The sequence below is a fragment of the Colius striatus genome, chromosome 1, assembly GCF_028858725.1.
Source record: "Colius striatus isolate bColStr4 chromosome 1, bColStr4.1.hap1, whole genome shotgun sequence".
In the NCBI taxonomy this organism is placed as follows: domain Eukaryota; kingdom Metazoa; phylum Chordata; class Aves; order Coliiformes; family Coliidae; genus Colius; species Colius striatus.
The window spans coordinates 128,541,063-128,562,866 of record NC_084759.1 but is presented as its reverse complement, the minus strand read 5'-3'; the positions used below and the strand labels follow the sequence as shown (position 1 = coordinate 128,562,866).

Genomic DNA, 21,804 nt, shown 5'->3' with positions numbered 1-21,804 from the left:
AAGGCAGGCTGGGAAGAAAACAGCTAATTAAAACAAGAAAAGCTGTGTGAGAAGGGGAAAGTGTCTTCACATCACCTCCAGAAAAAGAGGTTTCTCTATATATTTCTAGCTGTGTTGAACAAAGTGGAGGGGTCCTTGCTGCATGCTTGTAGCAGAGAGAGATCTGCATTCCACCCTTCTAAACTTTGCCCTTCTCCCTTTTCCAGTCTATGGACCAAATCAGCTCAGTGTAGCTGAGATCCATTTACTCACCAAACAGGGAGAGAAGTAATTCATTGCACCAAAGGAAATTGTTCTACCAATTGTCCTGATACTATTGGCTGTTAGTGCCTTTAGAGCTCTCTTAAACATTAGAAACTGTGAAATTTCTAACAGGAAGGCATAAAACACTAAGTCCACAGAATGTATGTACTTCATGTTCCATCTGAAACATTTGTGTCTAGTTCTCCCTTCACTTGGGGTAACTGCTGTTTTCAGCTGCACCTGTAGCATACACCTCTTGAACCTGGGGGCTGGCAGAAATGAAGGTGTACCGGATAAGACTGAATTCTGCCTTTATTTCAGTAAATGGCATCAGAACATCATGGAAACACCAAATGAGTGGAAGCCTGACAAGCTATCAGCTGTGTATGCCTGGAGAAACTCACTGTATCTCCTTGTTGCACAGGAATGAGTGAGGATCGAATGGAATTACTATGCTTCACTTAATCAAAATAAACCCCAACAATAAGGCTGGAATCAAACAGAGTATCAGACTTGGAAAACCCTCAGACTTTGCAAAATCTAAATCAAACCTTCATACACAGTACCACAGCCTGAATGAGAAATTAGCTACTTTGACTTCTCAGGCAGTGTAGACTTAGGACCAAAGCCATCTCTCAGACACATCTCAGAAACAAGAACTAAAATGAGAGAGGTCCATACAGGAATTGTAAAATCATATGTTAATACCTCTTAAACCTCATGATCTGAGATCCAAAAGGTACTTAGTTATTTCTGTACCTAGTATTAGGAAGACTATTCCTGGAATATGGTCTTCAGTTCTGATGTCCTCACTTTAAGACTGATGTCTGCAGTGGGAAACAGTTCACAGAGGTGATACAAACAGAATTTTAAATCTGGAAGCTTTACAGGAAGATTGACAGCCTTAAGAACCTCTCCTCCTATCCAGTTTAGCCAAGAAAAGGTTAAGAAGTGACTCTATCTAAAAGTACCTATATCAGGAGTAGTCTTTTGACAATATTTAGCAGGAAAGGGGATAATGAGATCTAATAGTTGGAAACTGAAGCTTGACTAATTCAAACTATAAATAGGGCACTTATAAAAAAGCAAATAAGGAGGATAATTAAGCATTGAAAGAACATCTAGAGACCTTATATCCTCTCCATCAGTGAAGTCTTTATATGAAGAGCAGGAATCCTTCTGCATTGCACGCTGTAGCTCAAACACTTACTGGACCTAATCACAGGAGTTACCAAGTGAAGTTCTTTAACTCAAGTTATACCAGAGATCATTTTCAGAATCATTTCAGAGCCCTTCTAGCCTAGCTATGAATCTTTATACATATATACATATATGAATCTTTATATGGTTCTAACAGTGTTTGGGTCAATACTGACTGCATACTGAACTATAAAATTCCTATTCTGCCAGGGACTACAACTAGCAAAGCCATGTAAACGTGCTCCATGTTGTTTATGACCCAAGAAACTTAACTTTGTAGATGACTATTCCACAGACATTTACTGATTAATTGGCTGTGTTTTTACACTACAAGTCAGACTGATGTGGAAATACTACTGGGGAAGAAGTCTCTGCAAATTTTAAAATGTGGCAATCAAAAGAAAAGAAAAAATGAAACCAAAACTCAAGGTGAAAGGTTGGATCACTACTAAAAATACTGGATCCAAAGTCTTCACTGAGAGGAAGCCTTATAAGCTTCACACTATCTAGCAGCTGGCTAGCTGAAGGGACATGGGCAGAAAACTGTGTGGCTCACCCCTGTCAGTAACAAGGGTCTCTGCATTCCTGCCTCGTGCATCTGCCAGACACAGTGGGGAAGGAAGTAACTAACTGGAAAGCCAGCTGTGATCCTGGCTGTGAAAGGACAGACAGTGGCTCTCATCACAGAAGTAGACAGTACCAACTATGTAAGGAGGGGGGAAATAAATAAATAAATAAATAAATGAATCTCAGAGACTAAAAGTGTCAGTGGGGAAAAGAACTGCTTCTGTGTTTCTTAAGTTTTGGCCACGGCACAGAAATGCCCTGTAAGAGTGGCAGCAAGTACTCCTTAGGCTGAGGAAACAGGCCAGTAACCACACACATGAACAAGCAGGGTCTGATAGCTCGCAAATACTCAGGCAGTGATCAGACATAGTCAGAAATGCTGCAGCTCCCATTCCCTTTAGAGAGCACAGAAAAGGTACAACCTGGGCTACAGTGCAGCACAGGCAGAAGAGAGTAAGAAGCAGCAGCAGTTAAAACCAAGATGGTGCAGAACGCAGCTTGGACAACAAGTGGCTCTGGGACAGAGCAACCCAGTGGCCAGCAAGGGAGCGAGGATGGGATTACAGTCATGCTGGGAACACGGACTGCATCCAGAAGTGTGCCAAGACGACAGTTGAGGTCAAGAATGAGAATGTGTTATGATAAACATGGACTTTTGTTCCTGCCAGATTTCCCCAACCCACTTGTCAAATGGCAGTGCACAAAGCTACATTTACTCCTGGTATTGTTGAACAAGTACCCCAGGAATGTAATACCTGACAGGAGTTTACTTAAAATACCTTCATTTACATCAGAACTGCTTCCCATCCAAAAAGGAAAATTCCACTGTTCCTTGTCCCCATCCTGTCTCACTAACTCACCTCTCATTGGCCAACAGCCCTTGACCCTTCCTATTTCTCAAACATTAAATCATCTCAGCCAGGAAGCTCCTGGTTCTTGCCTTGCCCCCAGCTCCAGTTTTTGTTTCAATGTCAGTGATAGCCCTTCCTCCTTTGCAGCATCCTCTTGTGCACAGTCAAGCTCACTCTTCGTCATCTTCCACTGTCTCTACCATAGAGAGTGGGGGCACCAGGAACATTTGAGATGCATAACAACCTAAAAGATATCCACAGAACAAATGCACTCCACTTGCCACAGTTTGTGAAACTCTGATCTTGTGTCACAGCACACTGCTGAGCAATTCCTATACCATGGAAGGAAATATAACACTTCCTGTCAAAATTAAAACCTCTGCATTTGTGACTGTCATGAGAAACAAGTCAAACTCATGACAGGGGGTGCAAGGGAATGGCGGGTGTGTGGATATAATAATGTACTGTATTTAGGAGTAATTTCCTCTGATTAAAAAGAATATTCAGAAAACACAAACCAGCTAGAGCTTCAAAAGAAAAAAAAAAGTCTAAAGCCAGTGTCCTTCCCCAATCTCCTCCGTAAAAACAGAAGCACCTCCTCAGCCCGCCCTGCACCCTCCTCAATCCAAGAACGTAAAAAGCCTCCATGCTGAGACTCACGCAGGTGTGCTGGCAGTCTGATCGTGTCTTCCTCCATCCTGATCGCTCGAGGCACTGGGACATGTAGTGGTGACGAGGAAGTATAATTTGGTACCGGGCTCACTGGAGGTGTGTACGAAATTCGTTCCTGCTGTTAAAAAGAAAGCAGGGGGTGGGGGGGGAAGAGAGAGAAAGAGAGAGGACAACGTGAACTTTGGAATAGAGGTGTGAAACCAAGGCAAGGGAGGGGGAAGTGGGTGGAAGGAAGGAAGTGTGTGTGTGTGGTGGGGGCGAGCAGCAGTAGCGATGTACCCGGCTGCCCAGGGAGCCATGGAGCACAGCACACCTGCCGGCGACACACTGCCTGCTGCTGCAGACATGGGCCAAACAGCTTTTAGGGAGATGGGTTTAATTTTCAAAAAGTCCATGAAGTTTCCAAGGGTCTCCTCAGAAATTTGCCAAGTGAGGAAAGGGAAGTGGCACTCAAGTGGGGAGGCTCTGAGAGTTTTATGTCCCATCACATAAAGTGCCAAAAACAATCTTATGCTAACAAATCAGTCATGCTCTAAGCACATGTATTAAGTATTTAAAACTTTACTCTTTCATCACATTTTAAAGACATTAAGCAATTAGTTTTGTCTCTGCTGCAGAAAACCAAATTCTATCATGAAAAACTGCTCTGTGTATCATCAAGTAACGCAGTACCTTTGTTTTTTCTTGCCTAAACTAGTTACTAGCACATACTTTGAAGTAGTTGAACTTGCAATCAAGTAAGTCAGCATACAGAAAGCAGCTATGCAAGGTCAAATAGAGTTAAAGGGCAATTTGTGAATGTTGCATTAGTTTCATAATCATCACTGTTAGGTTTTTATTTCTGAAAATGCCTGCCAAGAAACTTAATACTGAAATTTCATCTGATCTGACGGGAAAATTCTTCCATATTCTAAACCTGTAGTCCAATCACAACACAAGTTATACCTTTTGTAAATAAACAGAGCTGCAATTTTAAAGAAGCATAAAAAAAATCATTATCATATGCTTCTTGGAAGGCAATGCGTGTTATTCCCCAAAACCATGCTGCTGACATTTAATGATGACAGTGCAAATCACTTGGACTTATATCCACAAATATACAGAAGCAAAAGGAGCTATCTTCATTTCTGAGCATTTGCAGGAGAGTAGGTGTGCAGTTTCCCACCATGACCTCAATATCTAGCAAATGGAAAAGACAAATTTGGTGCAGGAAGCAGTAAACTCTTCAGGCAGACTAGGTGACATGTCCAAAAAGGAACAAGGCATGGAGCACCTACAAAGTGTTGTATCTCTCAGACACCACCTCAAAGCAAGCCCAGTTCATTATAGAGCATGATTCTGCTATCAGTTCTCTGCTGAGGAGCTCATGCAGAACCACAAGTTCCACCACGACGTCTGCAGTCTTACCGCTGTACAATAGCCACTGCTGCTGACAGGCATGGCAGTGAAGACTGTCAGCAAGTAGACAATAAACTAATTCTAACTACTTGGGGTTTAGACACAGTGGGAAGACAGGCTTGGTTCACTCCACCATCACTATGTTACTTCTTAGAGTATGGCTTCTGTGGCTTCCAGCTGAGTACTTTGTAACCAGAAATTATTCTATCTTATGTTCCAGTTTCCCACAAAGACCTTTAACATCCTACTGTATCCACTCAAGTTTCTTGCTACTCACCACTGTCCATACAACAGCAAAACATTAGCTCATAAGAATTTAGTCTTTCTTAGTTACCAAACAGGGAACTTCATTGAAATGTGGTGAAAGACGCACCTGTGATCTACAAAACATCATTCTGCTTTCAACTTACGCAACTCTTTCCCTGACCCAAAACAGCTGACTGTACACTACACGTTCCTGTGAGGTACAGCTCTGTGCCCATTCTGCAGTCCTGCTGCCCATTTGCACCTTCTCATCACTGGTGCACATACCAGCAATTTGCAATGAGACCAGCCACTTCCTGGCATTTCCTGCTGCGATCCACAGTTCAGATAGTCGAACCACACTGCAGCTGCTCATTTTGTTTACTGGATAAGATATTTATAAAAAGAGGAACACTTCTGAAACAGAGCCACACAGATGCCTGCCTCTGCAAACAGGCACTAGAGGATAGATGGGAGACCTGAAGTCCTTTTCCTCCCTCCTGAAGAATGCAGGATATAGTCCAACCTTATGTCACATTTCATGCCCACAGAAATACTGAATCATCGCTGGAAAGACAAGGGCTAAGTGGCTTCAAAGGGCTTTCTCACTGGCAAAAAGCAGGAAGAAAATGCAAGCAAAAGACGAAACGAAATCCAGAACCTCGTGCACTTCCCTCAACACCCAGGAGATGCTGTATCAAACTAAGACATTACATTACACTTCCAGTACCCGCTCTGTCACATTTCTCTCCGCACTGATCGACCTCCTAAAGGCATGCAATGCGGTAACCTGATTTATAACAAGACAGTTTTATTGAGATTTACGGTTATAAATAAATGCATTTGATTCACTGTTTCCTAGCATTCCTAACAACAGCACAGTAAAAACCAAAAAAAGAAGTTGTGGAAATGCACTGTTACTTTTTCCAAACACCTTGGATGTCCACGGTAATGTGTGAATTGGTAGTAATTGCAGAGCACATTTTACAAGGCACAAAGGGGAGTCAGCTCTGTGACTCTTATTAGTGCCTTTGAAATGCCCTCTCTTACTAATCCTGCATTTTCTTTCCAGCACCTTTAACCCAAATATCAAAGCAATTTACAGACATTAGGTAAGTCTTTTTCTTTTCATCAGACAGACAGACAACCTGAGTTACTGAAAGAGCAAAGCTCAAATGAGCTAAGCAATTTCAGACTTAAGCTGTCTTGAAAAACGACAGCATGTACCTCTTAAGGGCAATGTATTTAACAAGTGCATCCTGAAAGAGCAGCCCTTGTAACTGTCCTGGACAGATTTCTAAAAGGTGTGGAATGGTAATGGCACAGGGAGGTCAAGTCACTGGGCTTATGGAAAAATGAGCTTCATCCCTGTCTGCAGCATGAGTCAGTAACATGGCTGGAAGCAGAACTGCAAACACCAGTCCAGTTCTGCAACCTACCATAGCTCCATGCTTCAGCTACATACGTCTCCCAGCCTACACAGACTCGTGAATGCACAAGGTCACATTTGCTCCTCCAGGCTTTTTGAGGCTTTTTACAGTCACACTGCCAGGAGGTACCTGCTGTGCTCACACCACGGAGAACACATTTGCTTTAATCTTCACAACTCCAGAACTGCCTAGGTGCTTCTCTCTATGGGATGCATCAAACAAAATCATGGCTGGTATCTCATGCTTCTACGGTTACGCAACCAGATACTCCACTACTAGGAATTTTTCTGAAAGAGTTTCCTAACCAGTCAGTTTAATATTTTCCTTTGCATTAATGCCAAGAATAGATAGTTCAATGGCAGGGTTTTTCAAGTACATCTTGGGAGGAAGAATAGGTAGTGCTGGTAACAGAATCAGCACGAACTCTGCATATACTTGAGCAAATAGCCTTGCTACAGCTTAGTCTACTGGTAAAAGAGACTAAATCAATAGGCAATTTGTTGTGGTCCTTTGAGATTATTGGTGATAAGTGCTAGAAAAAAGTTTGGCGTTGCGACACTGCAGATTCACCACCTTGCCAGGGAACTCTATAAACATTTTAAATCTGGAAGTGGCCAAGCACTCAGGTGACAACTGCCACCTACAAGAACTTGAAAATAGCAGCTCCCTAGTATTTTGCTGGTAGTCACAATGAGGTGGAAAAACAGTTGGCATATTGCTTGCTGTCAGCGTTTTTTAAAAGCTTCTTCAGCTCACAGTGAGTCAGGTAAGTTTCACCACGCAAATTTCACCTGACTACAATAAATGAAGAGTAAGCCAACTTTTATGGAGACCCTCTTGAGGTCTACTCTAGTGGCTGGTGCTTCAACCAATACCACATAGACAGCCAGCCAGGTCTGCTGAGAGTGGGTCATGCTTTCACCTGCCCAATCTAGAAGAAAACATGTGGTTAAGAATGAAGGCAAGCTATAGCATTTTCAATTTATATTAGAAAAGTGCCAAATACTAAATATCCAGCTGCCAAGAAAGCCTTAGATCAAACCATCCTGTTTAAAAAAGAAAGGTAACTCAAAAGCTATATTTGTCAAGACTGTCTAAGAGGAGTGTACACAACAGTGGACTAGACTCCGAAAGCCATCAAAGCACACACTGATTTTAGTTTGAAGAATTGAGGTAGAACCTTTACAGACAAAATCTACCTGAACAGTTAGAAAATTCTGTCAGGAACACAAATAAGTCATATTGCTAAAATAAAAATGGACAAAAATTAAAACTTTCAAGACTTAATTTGTTGTCACCTTTTAAAAAGTCTAACAGTTGAGGATGAGTTCACTTCAAGTAAAAGTAGCTTCACTCTTTTTCTAAAATTACACCCTTCTAATCTCCAAAGCAGCAGCCTTCCTCGTGAATATTCTCCAGTTTGCACTCTGATAGTCTTTTGTGTCCCTTTACTAACTTCACTCAGATGGCAGGCACAAAGGACATACATGTGTTCACAGAAATGAAGATCTAAGAGATCTAAAAGATCATGCTAAGCAAGCCCTTATGTTGGCTAAATGATATGACTGCTTCAGTAGGTGGTATACTAAAGCATTTTTTTTAAATTGATAAAGCAAAGAAATGCATTACCCATGCAGCAGTTTTCAGGAAACCAAAACCGGCCAAAGAGGTCTGCAAATCCTGTATGCTGGACAGAAAAGGCAGGTAAAAACTAGGTAAAAACTTACTTCTAGATTGCAAGTAATGATACTATATAGGGCTAAATGAACCAAGAGTGAAAGCTGACACACACTTGCCCTCCAGGCTGCTGGTATACATGTGCCACTCTGTGCCTCTCTTGTTGGATTTGCTGCTGTTCTTCGCTTCTCCAAACTGCCCAGGGTCCTCCTGCTCCCCAGAGACGGAGGTGTTACCTCAAGGTGGAGATGCAGCAATTTGTGTTGCAGTAACTATCAAGAAGACAACAGTCAGAAGCAAAAGAGGAGAAAGTTACCTGTGTGCCCTCACAGGTTGTCCTTGCTTACTCAAGCAGGGCACTGCTGTAAGCAAAGCTTTCAGCTCCCTGGGTATCAATCCCATCATGCTGCTCCAACTCTTTGCCTGTGGGAGGTGCACTCAGAGAGAGCAGCACTAGCAGGTGTGCAGATGTTTTGATGCACTCTTAAATTTCTGAGGAAGCCCTAGGCTTAAAAACCCCTCTGAGTAACATGCCCTTAGCTCTCAGGACTGGGAAAGCTGGTATTCTGGATCTGACACTGTATCCCCCAAAACACAGAGCACGTTTAGCTCTGCAAGCACATGGGATGAGAGCTGCTATCTCTTTCAGTGAGCACACTAAGGGAGGGAAAGTGGAAAGATAAGCCAAGGGACCAGGAGATGGGGGGAGCCTGAGTGGGTCTGTTTTTGCAACTAAGAGTTCTCGCAGGAGTGGTTGCTTTGGGTACAGAGGAAAAAAAAAAAATGGTCTTAAGATAAAAGGGTTGTTGAAGGAGAATCAGGTGCTTGGAAGAAAGATTCAGAACATCCTGCATGTTTGGGCACTCAGCAGGGCAATGTCAGAAAACCAACCATAGAGTATCGCAGGAGATAGCAGCAGGAGATTAATCATTAGGAAAGCAAGTGAGAGGAAGAGGAAAGGGAAGGAAGACTTATGCAGAGTTCACCAGCATTTTATAGGCAACACTACAGCTGGATACAAAAGTCCAAGAGATCTCTAGGAAATCAGTTAGAGGGTCTAACATAGGGAGGAGGAGGGAAATCAGAATCCCTAAGAGACTGTACAGCACTAGGTACTTTTTTGGATTTTGGTCAATGTGATACCGTGAATACTCCAACTTTTGCCAGGGACAAAGGATCAGGCTCCAAAGAAAGCAAAGTATAGCTCTGCAGTACCAGAGTATGAATTAAGCTCTACACTTCCCTCCCTGCCCTTGTTTGCTGTCATCTTCTTAATTTCCATGGCAGACTTCTCATTTTTGATCCCATTAATATAGCAATTCATGTCAAATCTATAGCAGCATAATCAGCACACTATCAGTAATTCGAGAAATTAAAACAAACACAGCTCTCTGGAATGGACTTTATGCAAAGTAGCACTGGGAAAAGATTAACATCTCATTTCCTGCGCAGAGAGAGCAGAGATTGTCTCAGTGACCTTAGTGATTTTGTGAAGATCAGTTCCTCCTAGCCTCCTCTCTTCAGTCTGCCTCTGACTAACCTCCCGGCACAGGGGCAGGAGATGGCTACCCTCTCACGTCTCAATCCTTATTCAAGCAAATGAAAATCAAACACAGAGGTGCAAGAGTTCATCATGAAAGGGAAGGGGAAGGGAGATAGCGAGGAATTTCGTGTTTCTCCCAAAATGATTACAACCACTGTTCTAATTAAATTAAACTTGTACAGGCAGCAATATTGATGCACTCAAATGTTGTGAAAAAACAGCTTGCAGAGGTCAATGTTGTTGCTGAAAATGCCATGATACAGTTCCATTATTGTCTAAGCACTGCAAAATATCTCAAATTAACAAATATAAATGAAGCAAAAAAAAAAATAGCTGAACCACATGCTCAAAAAGTATTTCTTCGCTGAGGTCATTGCTAATATGAGGGAACAGAGAGTAGAACAGGCTATGCAACAATAGTAGCAGGTAAAACTACAAGATAATATTAAAGCAAAAAAGCTTAATAAGATTCATGACAGGATTATTCATTTATATGAATAATAAAGAATGTTATCCACAGATATCCCAGCAAGGCAGTACAAAATACAAATGATAGGCAGATTCTCATTCTGAATTTGAAAGTGGAATCATCGCACACCAAAGCGGGAGTAAAGCCATGTCTAAGCAGGACGGCCTTCCACCCACCCTTCTGCAGCAACGCTCCTAGTAAAAGTTGGGACTTGGCCCAACTGACCTACTACTTCAAGGCAGAAGTCAACAATGGATTCAACTGCCTAGAAACCATCTGCCTCCACCTATCACTAAACTGATAAAGTATCTGCCTACACCTCCCTTCCACACGCAACTCCAAAATCTGTGTGATGGGGCTGTCACTTCAACAGTACTCTGAAGGACTTGCTATGGACCTCCATTTAAACAAGGCAGAGAGAAAGGTAGGCCGCTGCTCTGGTCCTTTTGCATCTATATCACGATTTTGTTAGCACACTTTCTTAGCACAAAGCACCACAGAAGGCTGAAGAGAGGTTTTATTTCCCAGCTAGAAAAAAAACCAAACATGTGAGGCTTTGAAGTACTGTGGCCAGTGAGTAAGCAGCAGGGAAGCAGGGAGGGCAATAAAGACTTTCCAGGCTTAGATTGCTACGCACCAGAGATATTTCACTTCATCTTTTTAATGTTCTCTTTTCTAAAACAGGGAGTGCTGAGGAGCCTTATATCTGTAACATACGGTGGTTGTACAACCCTGCCTGTGTGCGTGGGAGTTCACACCCTCAACACCCGGTTACTGGAGTCATGGACTCATTTTAGTGCAAAATTTCTGGAGGCCATGAAACTGAGATGGGAAGACTAAGGGTGTATAGGGAGCTGCTCTCTCACGTGTTATGGGAAAGGAGAATCCTGGAGCTCCTCTGCAGCATCTTTAGGGCTGGCCAATGGAACAAGTGTTTTTATGTGGTTGCATTATGGAGCTGTCAATGTACTGGCAAGCTGCAGCGTTACTATATATTGGAACACATTTCCAAGGACAAACATTATTTCTGGTTGTTCTACAAGCAATGAACGTTGCTTTTTGAACATTTTTACTGAAAGTACAATTACTGTGAACAGGATCTTTCACAACAGGGGCCATCAAATATTTCCATAGCACAAACCACAGATCAGAACTGTCACATGCATGAGGTCAACTCATTCACCTCCATGGATTACCTATGTGTCCATCAGTTAAGTAGTGGAAAAATCACGGGAAAGTAATTACCATAAAAGTCCTAGCTTCTTTTAATCCTCAGTCACTGATGCAAATGAAATTTCCGAGGAGCTACAACACTGAAATACACAGTTTAAAAATAAAATTTAACAATATAACAAATTACTGTTCTCAATCCAACTGCTCAGCTGGCCTCTGCTCTCATCTATACCTCCAAAACTCTCCAGTTGTTTTTTTAAAAACAGTAAATCTGTTCCTGATTTATGTTAGCAGAAACAAAGTCAATATTTGGGCCTCTATCTTCTCCAGTCACTAAATTTTAGTCTCTCTCCTTATCTACATGAAATCAGTTTCAACCTGAGGGTGAACAGTGTGTATATATGCCTGTTTGGAAACAAATTGCATCATGATATCCCACAGTTATCTTATATCTGTTACCATTTGAAAATATAGGCACACCCAAAACTCAGCTACTATAATAAACTGGAAAAAGATTGTTTATGTGTGATCACAGAGGTGCCTAGCTTGGTAAGGATGAGAACATCTGTCCTCTACAAAGAGAATTTTATCTACTGCTGGAGGCACTGGGAAGACAATTGTGAACACAGGCTCAGGTTCTGGTATTGGAAGACCATTTCAGACCAGAGAACTGGTATACCTACTTACCCTGTGAAACAACAGTTTCACCCTGCAAGGTTGACATCTTTGCAACTTTTGTCACTGTCAAAACAAAACCCTATTGACATACACAGCATCACCATATTTTCATGACAACATTTCATAACACTTCAGGACTTCTGGCAGACTTTCCATGAAAAAGAACATACCAAATACTCAGAGAAACCTGAGGGTGCCAGGACGAGGTCTAATCCTACACCCTACACAGTTGCTGCTCCTGAAGGTCCAAGTGGTGCAAAGGTAACCCAGTATACATAGCATGGCAGGGAGTGTGCTATATCCCCTTGTTCACCACCTCTAAGTAGGTAAAAGCAACTTTCCAGAGAGAATCTAGGCCAGCTGGGGAAGAGGATAGCTATAATAAGGGCTGCTGGTGAAAAAATGGGCAAATTCATTTGAGTGCTCAGGAGAACTGAACAGAATCCACAAACACAGAAAGATAGCCAGATAAAATACTTATCCTTAAAGACTTAGTAGGTTAGTCCAGAAATAATGGATGTTTGCCACTATAAAATACTGGAAGGATTCAGATTATTTGACTCCTAGCACATTACATGCAGAGGGAGTTCCTAAAAAGGACCATACTTGCACTGACCTTATCTACTGTACAGAAACTGGATATGGAAGAAACATCAAATTATCATCCTCCTCTCCCACTGCCTTTCACCTACTCCAATCACTTACTATAAACATAAACAACAAGAGATCAGTGTCATTAAAAACAAAATGCTATCTGACAAAGGAGAATATATAAAAAACAGCTGGTAGGAGTTCACTTAAAATATTGCATCCCAAACATTTGAAAGCCCTTCATTCTGCATCACATACATACACACACAAACATGTATATATGCAAGACATGCACATTTTAGAAGAGTCAGAGTGTTTAGCTTCTAAGGAGGGAATGAGATGGAGAGAGATATGATAGATAGAGCTCAATAGCCAAAAGGAAATAAAAAGAGAGCAAAGAGAAGATAATCTGGAAGACGTATTGCAGAAGATGAGCTAACGAGAGGCTGTGATTAAAACATTAAGATGCAATAGAATACTACTGAAGGAAGCCAAGTTACATCAAAAGAAATAAAATCTGCAGGCAGGTCAGCCTGTACAAGAATCAGGCTACTTTTTACAATTTAAGAAGTTGTTTAACAGTATTTGGAAGGTCTATGAGAATGCAAACCACAAGAAACTGAATCTTTTGCTGATCAGACACAAGATATTGCTTCAGAAAAAAGTAAACAAATCACCTGGGGGATAGCTGAAGGCACAGCAAAATCTTTTGTTTCCTCTAAACCATGATCCTTCCAGCTCAGAACCATCAGGATCAGTGCAACTTTAAGAAGACTTTTAAAAATATGTTTGTACAGAAGCAGCTGGGCATGGTATAGCATATCTCATACGAAAGGAAAAGGTAGGCTTTCACACGTTTGAAATGAAGGTGAAGCTCCCAAGCAAGTCATCCTTTTAAGAAGGTGTAGGTAACAGTCTGAATTTGATGATATGGTCTATATTCCAGGGACAAGGATGGGGTCTAGTGATGGCTCTTTATTAAATGCTTTTTCTTCCATTTATGCTGCACACTCTAATGATTTGGCCATTACCATTAACAAATCTGCAATGTCCCTGCCTGAAGCTAATAAGTAATAAACTAAGCGGGTGAATATTCTGTTGTGTAAGGAGAGCTATTAGCAATCCTTTCCCAACTGCTCTGAAAACAAGAGATGCCTTCCAGGTACAACCTGTCCATGTGACAGAGTACATCCCACACAGCCCTTATGCCTTCACTCTGGAAATTCCAGTGGCACTCCCAGCACTCAGAAAGGGAACAAGAAGTGGATCATCCCTTGCACAGTGTTGCTGTACAGGGCTGGGCAGCAGATGCCACACTGCAGAGCACAGGGGAAAACAAGCTCTGCAGAAGAGGTTTGAAGAGAAACAGTGAGGAGGTCAAGAGTGCGTTCCCAGATCTGCTATTGACTCTCCAGAACAGGTTGTGGCATTACCACAGCCCTCGTTGTCTTGGTTGTGCCAACAGGGCAATAGGATAATGCTGAGCACACACATCTGTCAAGTCCTGGGATGGCTAAGCCCAAAAATCTCAATTTAGTTGCTCTTCTCCTGTCACAGCTTTCCCTGTTTGTTAAGTTCCCCAATTGTTTTAATTGTTCCTTTCAACCTTTGCATTGCTTTTTGTTCTCCCTGAAATTATTATTTTGTTTTAGTTCATAATCCCAGAGTATTGGTTAGGATGTTGCTCCTGGCAGAAGAGAAATGCTGAAGTTTCACTTGGGTTATCTTTGGCTTGTTTTCACAGCTAAGCATTGCTGGTTCACAGCTGAATGGACCCTGTAGTGAGAGCCCCTCCACCCTTACCATAAGACTGCTTATGAGCTCCAAATATTGCCTCACTGCATATGTGATGAGCTTGGCAACTAAGGCAGCTGAAATGGAATAAGTTGCATCCATCTTTAAAAAAAAAAGAGTAAAGTGACAGTCCTAGGCTATTTAAATATGTCCTATAATACTTTTACCACTTTCCTGCAATGAAGAAGCATTATTACGCTCACCTTTACAGAGGGACCAAAACATATGCAGATTAGGTGGTTAGCCAATGAGGAGCGTAGGGGCTGAACAAAAACCTACCTTGATACATTAGAAAATAGTATTTTCTCCTAAAAATTCTATCATGGTCAGAACTCAACTGTTAGAACTTGACATTTACACAGCGATTGCACTCAGAGGCAAAATGAACCATGGGGCACCACTGTCCAAAGCACCACAGAAAACGCCAAGCAGAGGACAGCCCTAAAGAGCTCAAAGGCAAAACAGCCACGGTAGACAAGCACCAGAATCTTCCTTTTCAGTTAGGAATAGAGGTACAGGAAGAAGCAGCAAATTGCCTGAATCCCATTTTGGCCCTCTACCCACATAGCCATATTTCTGGAGTTATGTTGGTGCAACACAGACCATACAAAAGCTCTGAGAAGGCATCATTTCCTTTTGCATTTTAGCATCAATTTCAAACACCCATCTCCATGAGGACTTCTGATTTCCAACATTCCTCCTTGTCAAAGCATTGACTGAAAAACTGTCGACTCACAAGCGGTGGCAGAGATGACCTGCACCAGAAGCAAGCTGTGAACTAGTTCCAGAAACACGTCCCTCCTCTGCCACAAGAATCAGAACAGAAGCAATCCAGCCCTTCCCATGGTTATGCAACGGCACAGATCCACTTAGGAAGGCAAGTCTTCTTACTGGACCCAACTCACAGCTAAATGGCCCTAAAAACAAGCACAGCTTTCTGCTGGTGCATGCAAAGCAAAACAGGGGGGTATCAATCACCCCCAACTAATCAAGCAGGGTGTGTTTAACACATGAGCTGAGCTTTGAGACTGTCAGAGGAGAAGGAGGAAGAAAAAAAAAAAACAACAAAAAAGAAAACCAAACCTGCTTACAAGCAGCATGACAAACTACTTCTTCTGTTCTTTGAGCCAAGAAGGTGACTGGGACAATTGCCCAAGAATAGGAACATTCCCAGCATCTGAGGACACACATGTTCCTTTTAGCAAAGCATCCCCCAACCCCTCTACCACATGTCCTTCTTCCCCACAGTTCTGCTCACACATAGCAAGGGCTGAGGTTTTTGTTAAGGGAAAATTAACCAGGTTTGTTTTTTTTTTTTTTTTTTAAAGCTGGCAACAAAGACATGAAACTTTTCCTGGCATTTCTCCTGTTTATACAGGACCTGCCAAACCGGTTGTGTGATTTTTATGCTGCTTTCTTTTCCACAAAGTCCTTTGAAAGGCAGAATAACAGAAAGCAAATAAGGAAAAAGTTTGGTTATATAGGTCCAAAGATCAACCCTTGGTAATACAGCTGAAGAATCAAAAATTAACCAGAATCTTCCAACATTTATTTTGAATATCCTAGACCCACAGTTGGTTATTATTAAAACTCTGTTGAAGTAGAGTGGTTCTTCTGAATAGTGAGAGGCAGTCCCATTTAAAATTGTTTAACATCTAAATAGACAAGTTATAAGCCAGATAAAATGAGAAACTGAGGCACAGAGCAGCTAAATAACCTGCTAAAGGAAGGCAGAGCCAGGGACAGAAAACAGGTGGTCTGAGCATCTACCTGGCTCATTACATATTAGGTCATTTCACTTCCCCTATGTACACGTGGCTAATTCCCAACCAAGGATGGCCTACTGTAGGTGGGTAAGGATGCCTTACCTTCAACACCAAGCAGTTCCCAATCCTAGAAAATAATGTTGTTTTATGCTCCTACAATGCACTAGACAAATAATAGTTCATAAATTACAGCTGTCTGGCAATAAATTCACTGAAAATCAGAAGTGGTGATGATTTTTATAGTAAACATTTCCCTCACTATGTGCAATCTTGTTAAAAATTAAAAGACTGCACCAAAAGTACCCCTTTCAAGTAATATATGGGAGAGCTTTTCATGTTGAAGTTTGTTGGGATTTTTTTTTCCAGAATAACTTCTCTCAAGTGCAGCACTTTCCAAGTGGAACATTTGGTCTTCGATTCAGAAGAAATTTCTGTTTTGATATTAATTTTTCTCTCCACGTTCAAAATCCTGAAGCAAAATGACAAATAATGTGCAACTTTAGCTTGCTGTTTGGAGCGCTCTCGTCTTGCTCTAATGTCAGAATTTCCCCACAGAACAAAGGGCTATGGCCATTGAGAAAAAAAAAAAAAACAGGAGGAAAAAAAAAAGTAAATCAATGGAGTGTAGCAAACCAGCCACCCTACCCACACAGCCCCGGGTGCCCACTGTTTACTCAGGTGTCCCTATCTTCTCCAGTGGCACAGAAAGCACAGCCTTCCCCTCCGACACTCACGTATAGGTCTTGTATATAGGGTTCACTCTCACCCATGAGGCCACCTAGCACACATGGAGCCTGTCACTTGGATGGCCCTGGTTTAACTGACACGGTAAATACTCATTTTCACTGGGCTGTATAATAAAGGATGAGATAAAACCTTGAGCAAATAAACGGGCAAAGTTCAAGCTTACAGCTGGCTCCTCACGGGCCACTTTGAGCTGACACACCTGCTACTTTGGCAACTGGTTTTGCTCCTGAAGGTTTGGGCTTTGCAAGGCTGTCTTGGCAGGGCTGGGTGATGTTCTTATAAAGGATCTGCCTGTCAGTCAGAAAGTGATACCAAAGTGATTTACGAACAATTTACGATGGATTTACAAGTTCACTGCACAAAAAGTGAATGGGCACCACTGCTTACACATCTGTAAGCAAAATAAAAAAATCCTTCTCCAGATTCCAGTTACACCAGAAAGGCAGCTGTTTTGGAACTCTTAAAATCAGCTGAACTGAGAACCACCAGTATTTTCAACCCTGCAAATCCCACAGAAACACAATCCCCTATAGTTGTGAGTTGTATGAGCTAGTCCAGCTCCCTCTATGGCCGCCATTGAGGGGTTCAGTAGTTCAATATTTACATACATAACCATATAGCAGTGCGAGAAAGGATCCTTTCCAACAGCCTAGATGCTTTAAACATGTGTAGATCAGACCTCAGGTGTGTAATGCAGCCATCCTACACAGACTCTTCCTCTGCAGCATGCATCCTCAAACTGCTTTTAGGCTCAGACATACAGACATCCCACAGACAGCAAGCATGGTTCCTCACACCAGGAGAATCCAAACTGAATTAGATGGAACAATGCAGGCTGTATGTGTGACAGGATGACATCCACACAACAAACTGCATTCATCATGCAACCAGCAACCATTTGCCTCCTGTCTGCTGAACCAGTGCTAAAATTACAGAATCACAGAATCTCAAGGGCTGGAAAGAACCTCAAAAGATCATCTGGTCCAACTCCTCTGCCAGAGCAGGACCTCCTAGAGTAGGTCACACAGGAACTCATCCAGGAGGGTTTTGAATGTCTCAAGATTATTTATTTAGGCCAAAAGCTTCTCCTCTTCCTATCCTCATATTAGCAATAAAAATAGAATGATCCAAGGCCCTAGACTGGAAATGCTAAAGCTATGAACACATTTAAAAGCAAAGTAACCTGGTTGGTACAGAAATGTAAAACCTCTTGTTGGGTTAGTTGATGTAGGTAGAAGAGGCTCACAGGCAAACTCTGCTATCTTTCAACACATGCATGCATGTGTCTACATACATTTATGTTATATACACATACTGTTACATATTGCTATTGCACCTTTAACATCAGAATCTAGAGCAATAGTCAGGAACCTGTGCTGAAACTCTTCTCAGTCTGCAAATGTGTAAAAATAAATGCAAGATCTTAATCTCTGATGTTGCATGACCTAATCTTAAAACCCGTAAGCAAGCATGCACATTGCTACTGAACTACAGGGAACTACAGGTTCTGATGAATACTGGACTTCAGCAGCTGCAGAGTTAACAAAACTAGGATTGATCTCTCTCTCTACTATTTTCACAACTTGAGTTTTGGTGACAAGTTTCAATCACTTTAGGTCAAGGACAAAGCAACACTCTAGTGGAGGTAAGGATGTACACATAAACAGAAGAGAGAGTACCAGGAAACGGGTGTTAAAAGGTATGCTGCCAGAGCAGTGAGGACAAACTTTATTGGCCAATCTCTGAAGATCTTGTTTTGTTGTTCTTACTAAAGGATGCTATTTAAGCATGCAATCTGTATCAGTATTCAAAAACAGCAGCAAAACTCTATACCACAGTCCCTGACTCCAAAAAAATCTGCCACAGCTGATACAATCTGTGTTTTCACCTGTTATGTATGCATTTAAAATATCTACCATCCCCATTATCCACAGATTATTCCTAACTCCTGCCAGCCAAATTGAACATCTATGTGGGTAATCTCAGGTGTAAGTGCACTGTTCCCTGACACAGATTTACACATGCAATTTGTATCAATAAAGAACATAAGTATCTACATGACTATATACCTGTTGTTTTCTTTGTACATTTTCTGTTCATCAATTTCAGAGAACAAGAGGGGGTGGGGGAGGAGGAGAAGTTTTGTTCACTTGCACACATTGACATCAAATCTAGGCCAAGAGTAGGTAAATTATCAGTACCCAGATTGCCAGGCCTAATTTTTAAACGTATACGTAAGCCTGCAGTTCATGCTAACACTCAAGTAGAACACAGAAATATAAATCTTTATTCAAAGAGCTTTGAAGCCAATGTAGGGGAGGGGGAAATTTACAGGGAAAAAAAAAAAAGAAGTTATTTCTTCAGTTAAATTTTACTGGCGCTGATGCAACAGATCTCCTCCACCATTGTTCTACATCCCCAAAGTCTGCCTGAACTTTGGCCTCATTTTCTTCAAGTTTCACACAGATAACAGACTTACAGACAACTTGGATATGGTTTTGTCCCTTTAGAAGTGCTTGAAGTATAGATTTAACAAACTTTGACTCTTCTTAATCTCCTTATCACAGGGATGGCTGTTCACGCTTCTCTTCACAGCTTGCTGCTGCTGAAGTGTGTGTAATATTACCCATGGTAAATTAAGATTTCAGGTCAGGAATTAACAGTAAGAACAGACAGATTCTTAAGACCCAAAAGATGCTGCTCTTGTGACGACATCATTTGTAATGAAAAGCAATGGATGAAATCTTCTGCCTCTCTCAACTACATGAAAGTGGAGTTTTTTCAAGTAAAAATCTTGTCCAAAGCTTCTCTCATCAGTGACTCTATGGAGGAAACATTAAAACGTAGTTCCTTCAAACCAGTGTCAGCTACTTCTCTCAAACCACAAATGTCTGATCATGGAGCCCTTAAAAAATGTTCAGGATCGGGCAATTTTTGGAGGCAACAAGATGACAGTTCCAGCACTGAAGGAAAAGCCTGCTGTTACATGATAGGTCACAGCTAGCTCCCTTTGGACAGAGCAGAACAAGCTTGTCTCTCATGACAGTCATTCCACTAACGTCCATATTCATTGCTTAATCCTATCTCAAGCCCTGCGCTGCATCCTTCCTAGCAAAACATGAAATCAGCAGGAAACAGAGATAGTTTACGGACTACATGCTACTGCTGAGTGCAAGCCTGCTCATTCGCAACAACAGTTAAATTTAGTACAAAAGAGAGGGCCTGAAAGAAGGGACACTTTGCACCACCAGGCTCACAAGCCTGTTTGCTTTAGCTCCTTTCCTCCCTTCCTTCCCCTGCCCTTTTGGGAAGCACAGTCACTTCCTCACTAGCTTGCAGGAAGACAAAAATTGAGCTGAGCAGATGTTGCAAGGCTCATGATAGAGGCTGATGAACATTAACATACAGAGTACATGCATAATAGCTGGAGAGGTGGAGGAGCCCAGGTTTGTAGGAAGACCTCCAGACCCCAGGGCAGTAATTCAGTCAAGCCAGCAGACTTGAGGTGGCAGCAGGTCAGCTCAACCAACACTGGGATCACAAAAGATATCATGGTAATGAACTACCTGCTGATTAAAGCTGCTAGGGAGTAATTTCAATTACCTGAACCTGAAACTTAGACTACAGGAAGAAGCAAATGGCACCTCAGCTTTACAGTGTCTAAACCGAACCACGTGCTGGCGCTAAGGAACTTCACAGAGTTTAGGCTGTGAGAGAGAGAAGTCTTTTATTCCCTACTTAAACATAGAAGAGGACCCTGCCACAAGACAAACTCCGTAATAGAAATGCTGAGAGACTGCACTGACAAACCCTTGGGTGGGATGAGGCCAGGCGCATGGAATTGCCCCAGGTACCTAGCGAATGGAAGGACAATTGGCAGCCACGCTTGTTACACTACCTTCAGCCTACATGCTTTGCTTCTTTTGTGGCTGTGAGAAAGTGTGAGCTCTCAGCAAAACATTTCTTTTACACCAATTAGTTTTTGACAGTCCTGGGTGGATTTCAGGCACACACATGCAGCCAGTCACAACACATCACGCGAGCAGCACTGTCTCCTTCTCCATGCAGTGCCTTTATAAGGAGACCTACACCTTACACCCACCTTATTAGCGCACCAACAAGCAAAGCATGTTTCTAAGTTCACCTCTCTGGCCACCATCACCCTACACCACTGCCATGCCACATGTAGGGACACCAAAGCATGGGGGGTGCATTTGGAAAAAAGGGTTATGCACTCACCCTGAGGTAGCAATGATCCAAGGTGCCACAGCCCAAGGAGCCACACAGTGAAGGGGCTGCTGCTTCTGAAGGAAATACAAAGAGACAGAGACTCCACAGAGAACAAGGTCTGCCTGACTCGAGAAAGCAGGCTGCTGCCCAGCACACCTCGCCTAGACGGCCTCTCTGAATCACTTCAAGCTTTGGCCACAGTGTGTGTCAGGGCACATCTGGGATGGCTCTGCAGCACCACAGCACATGAATCAAGCTCTCCTTGCAACCTCTCCAGAACATGCCCTTTTCCACCAACAAATACAGTAACTCCCACTGCCACAAATTCCTACCATCTGCTTTCCATATTTCCCTATAATGGAAAAACAGATTCTCTGCTATTTTTAAGTCAGAATTAGTTTACAGTCTTAACTTCTTTGCTTTTTAAGCAACATCTTTACCTCAATATGTAGACGCCACTAAGAAAACAGGCTTTAGATACGGGAAAAATCTGGTTCAGGAAACCATGACAGACCCCAGGACCAGTGGGAGG

General features: G+C 42.2%; 1 protein-coding gene across 3 annotated transcripts in view; it reads right to left on the bottom strand.

Annotated features, from left to right (window-relative positions):
- The window catches only part of ETV6 (ETS variant transcription factor 6), a 136,411-nt gene that overhangs the window by 87,234 nt on the left and 27,373 nt on the right, over positions 1–21,804 (bottom strand). Inside the window, exon 2 of one of the 3 annotated variants that reach the window (XM_062007139.1) lies at positions 3,522–3,651. The exons of 1 other annotated variant lie outside the window; for it this stretch is intronic. In XM_062007139.1, coding sequence (XP_061863123.1) covers positions 3,522–3,651 — 130 coding nt within the window. The remainder of the gene's footprint in view (positions 1–3,521; positions 3,652–21,804) is intronic. One more of the 3 variants, XM_062007146.1, reaches the window with a different exon arrangement.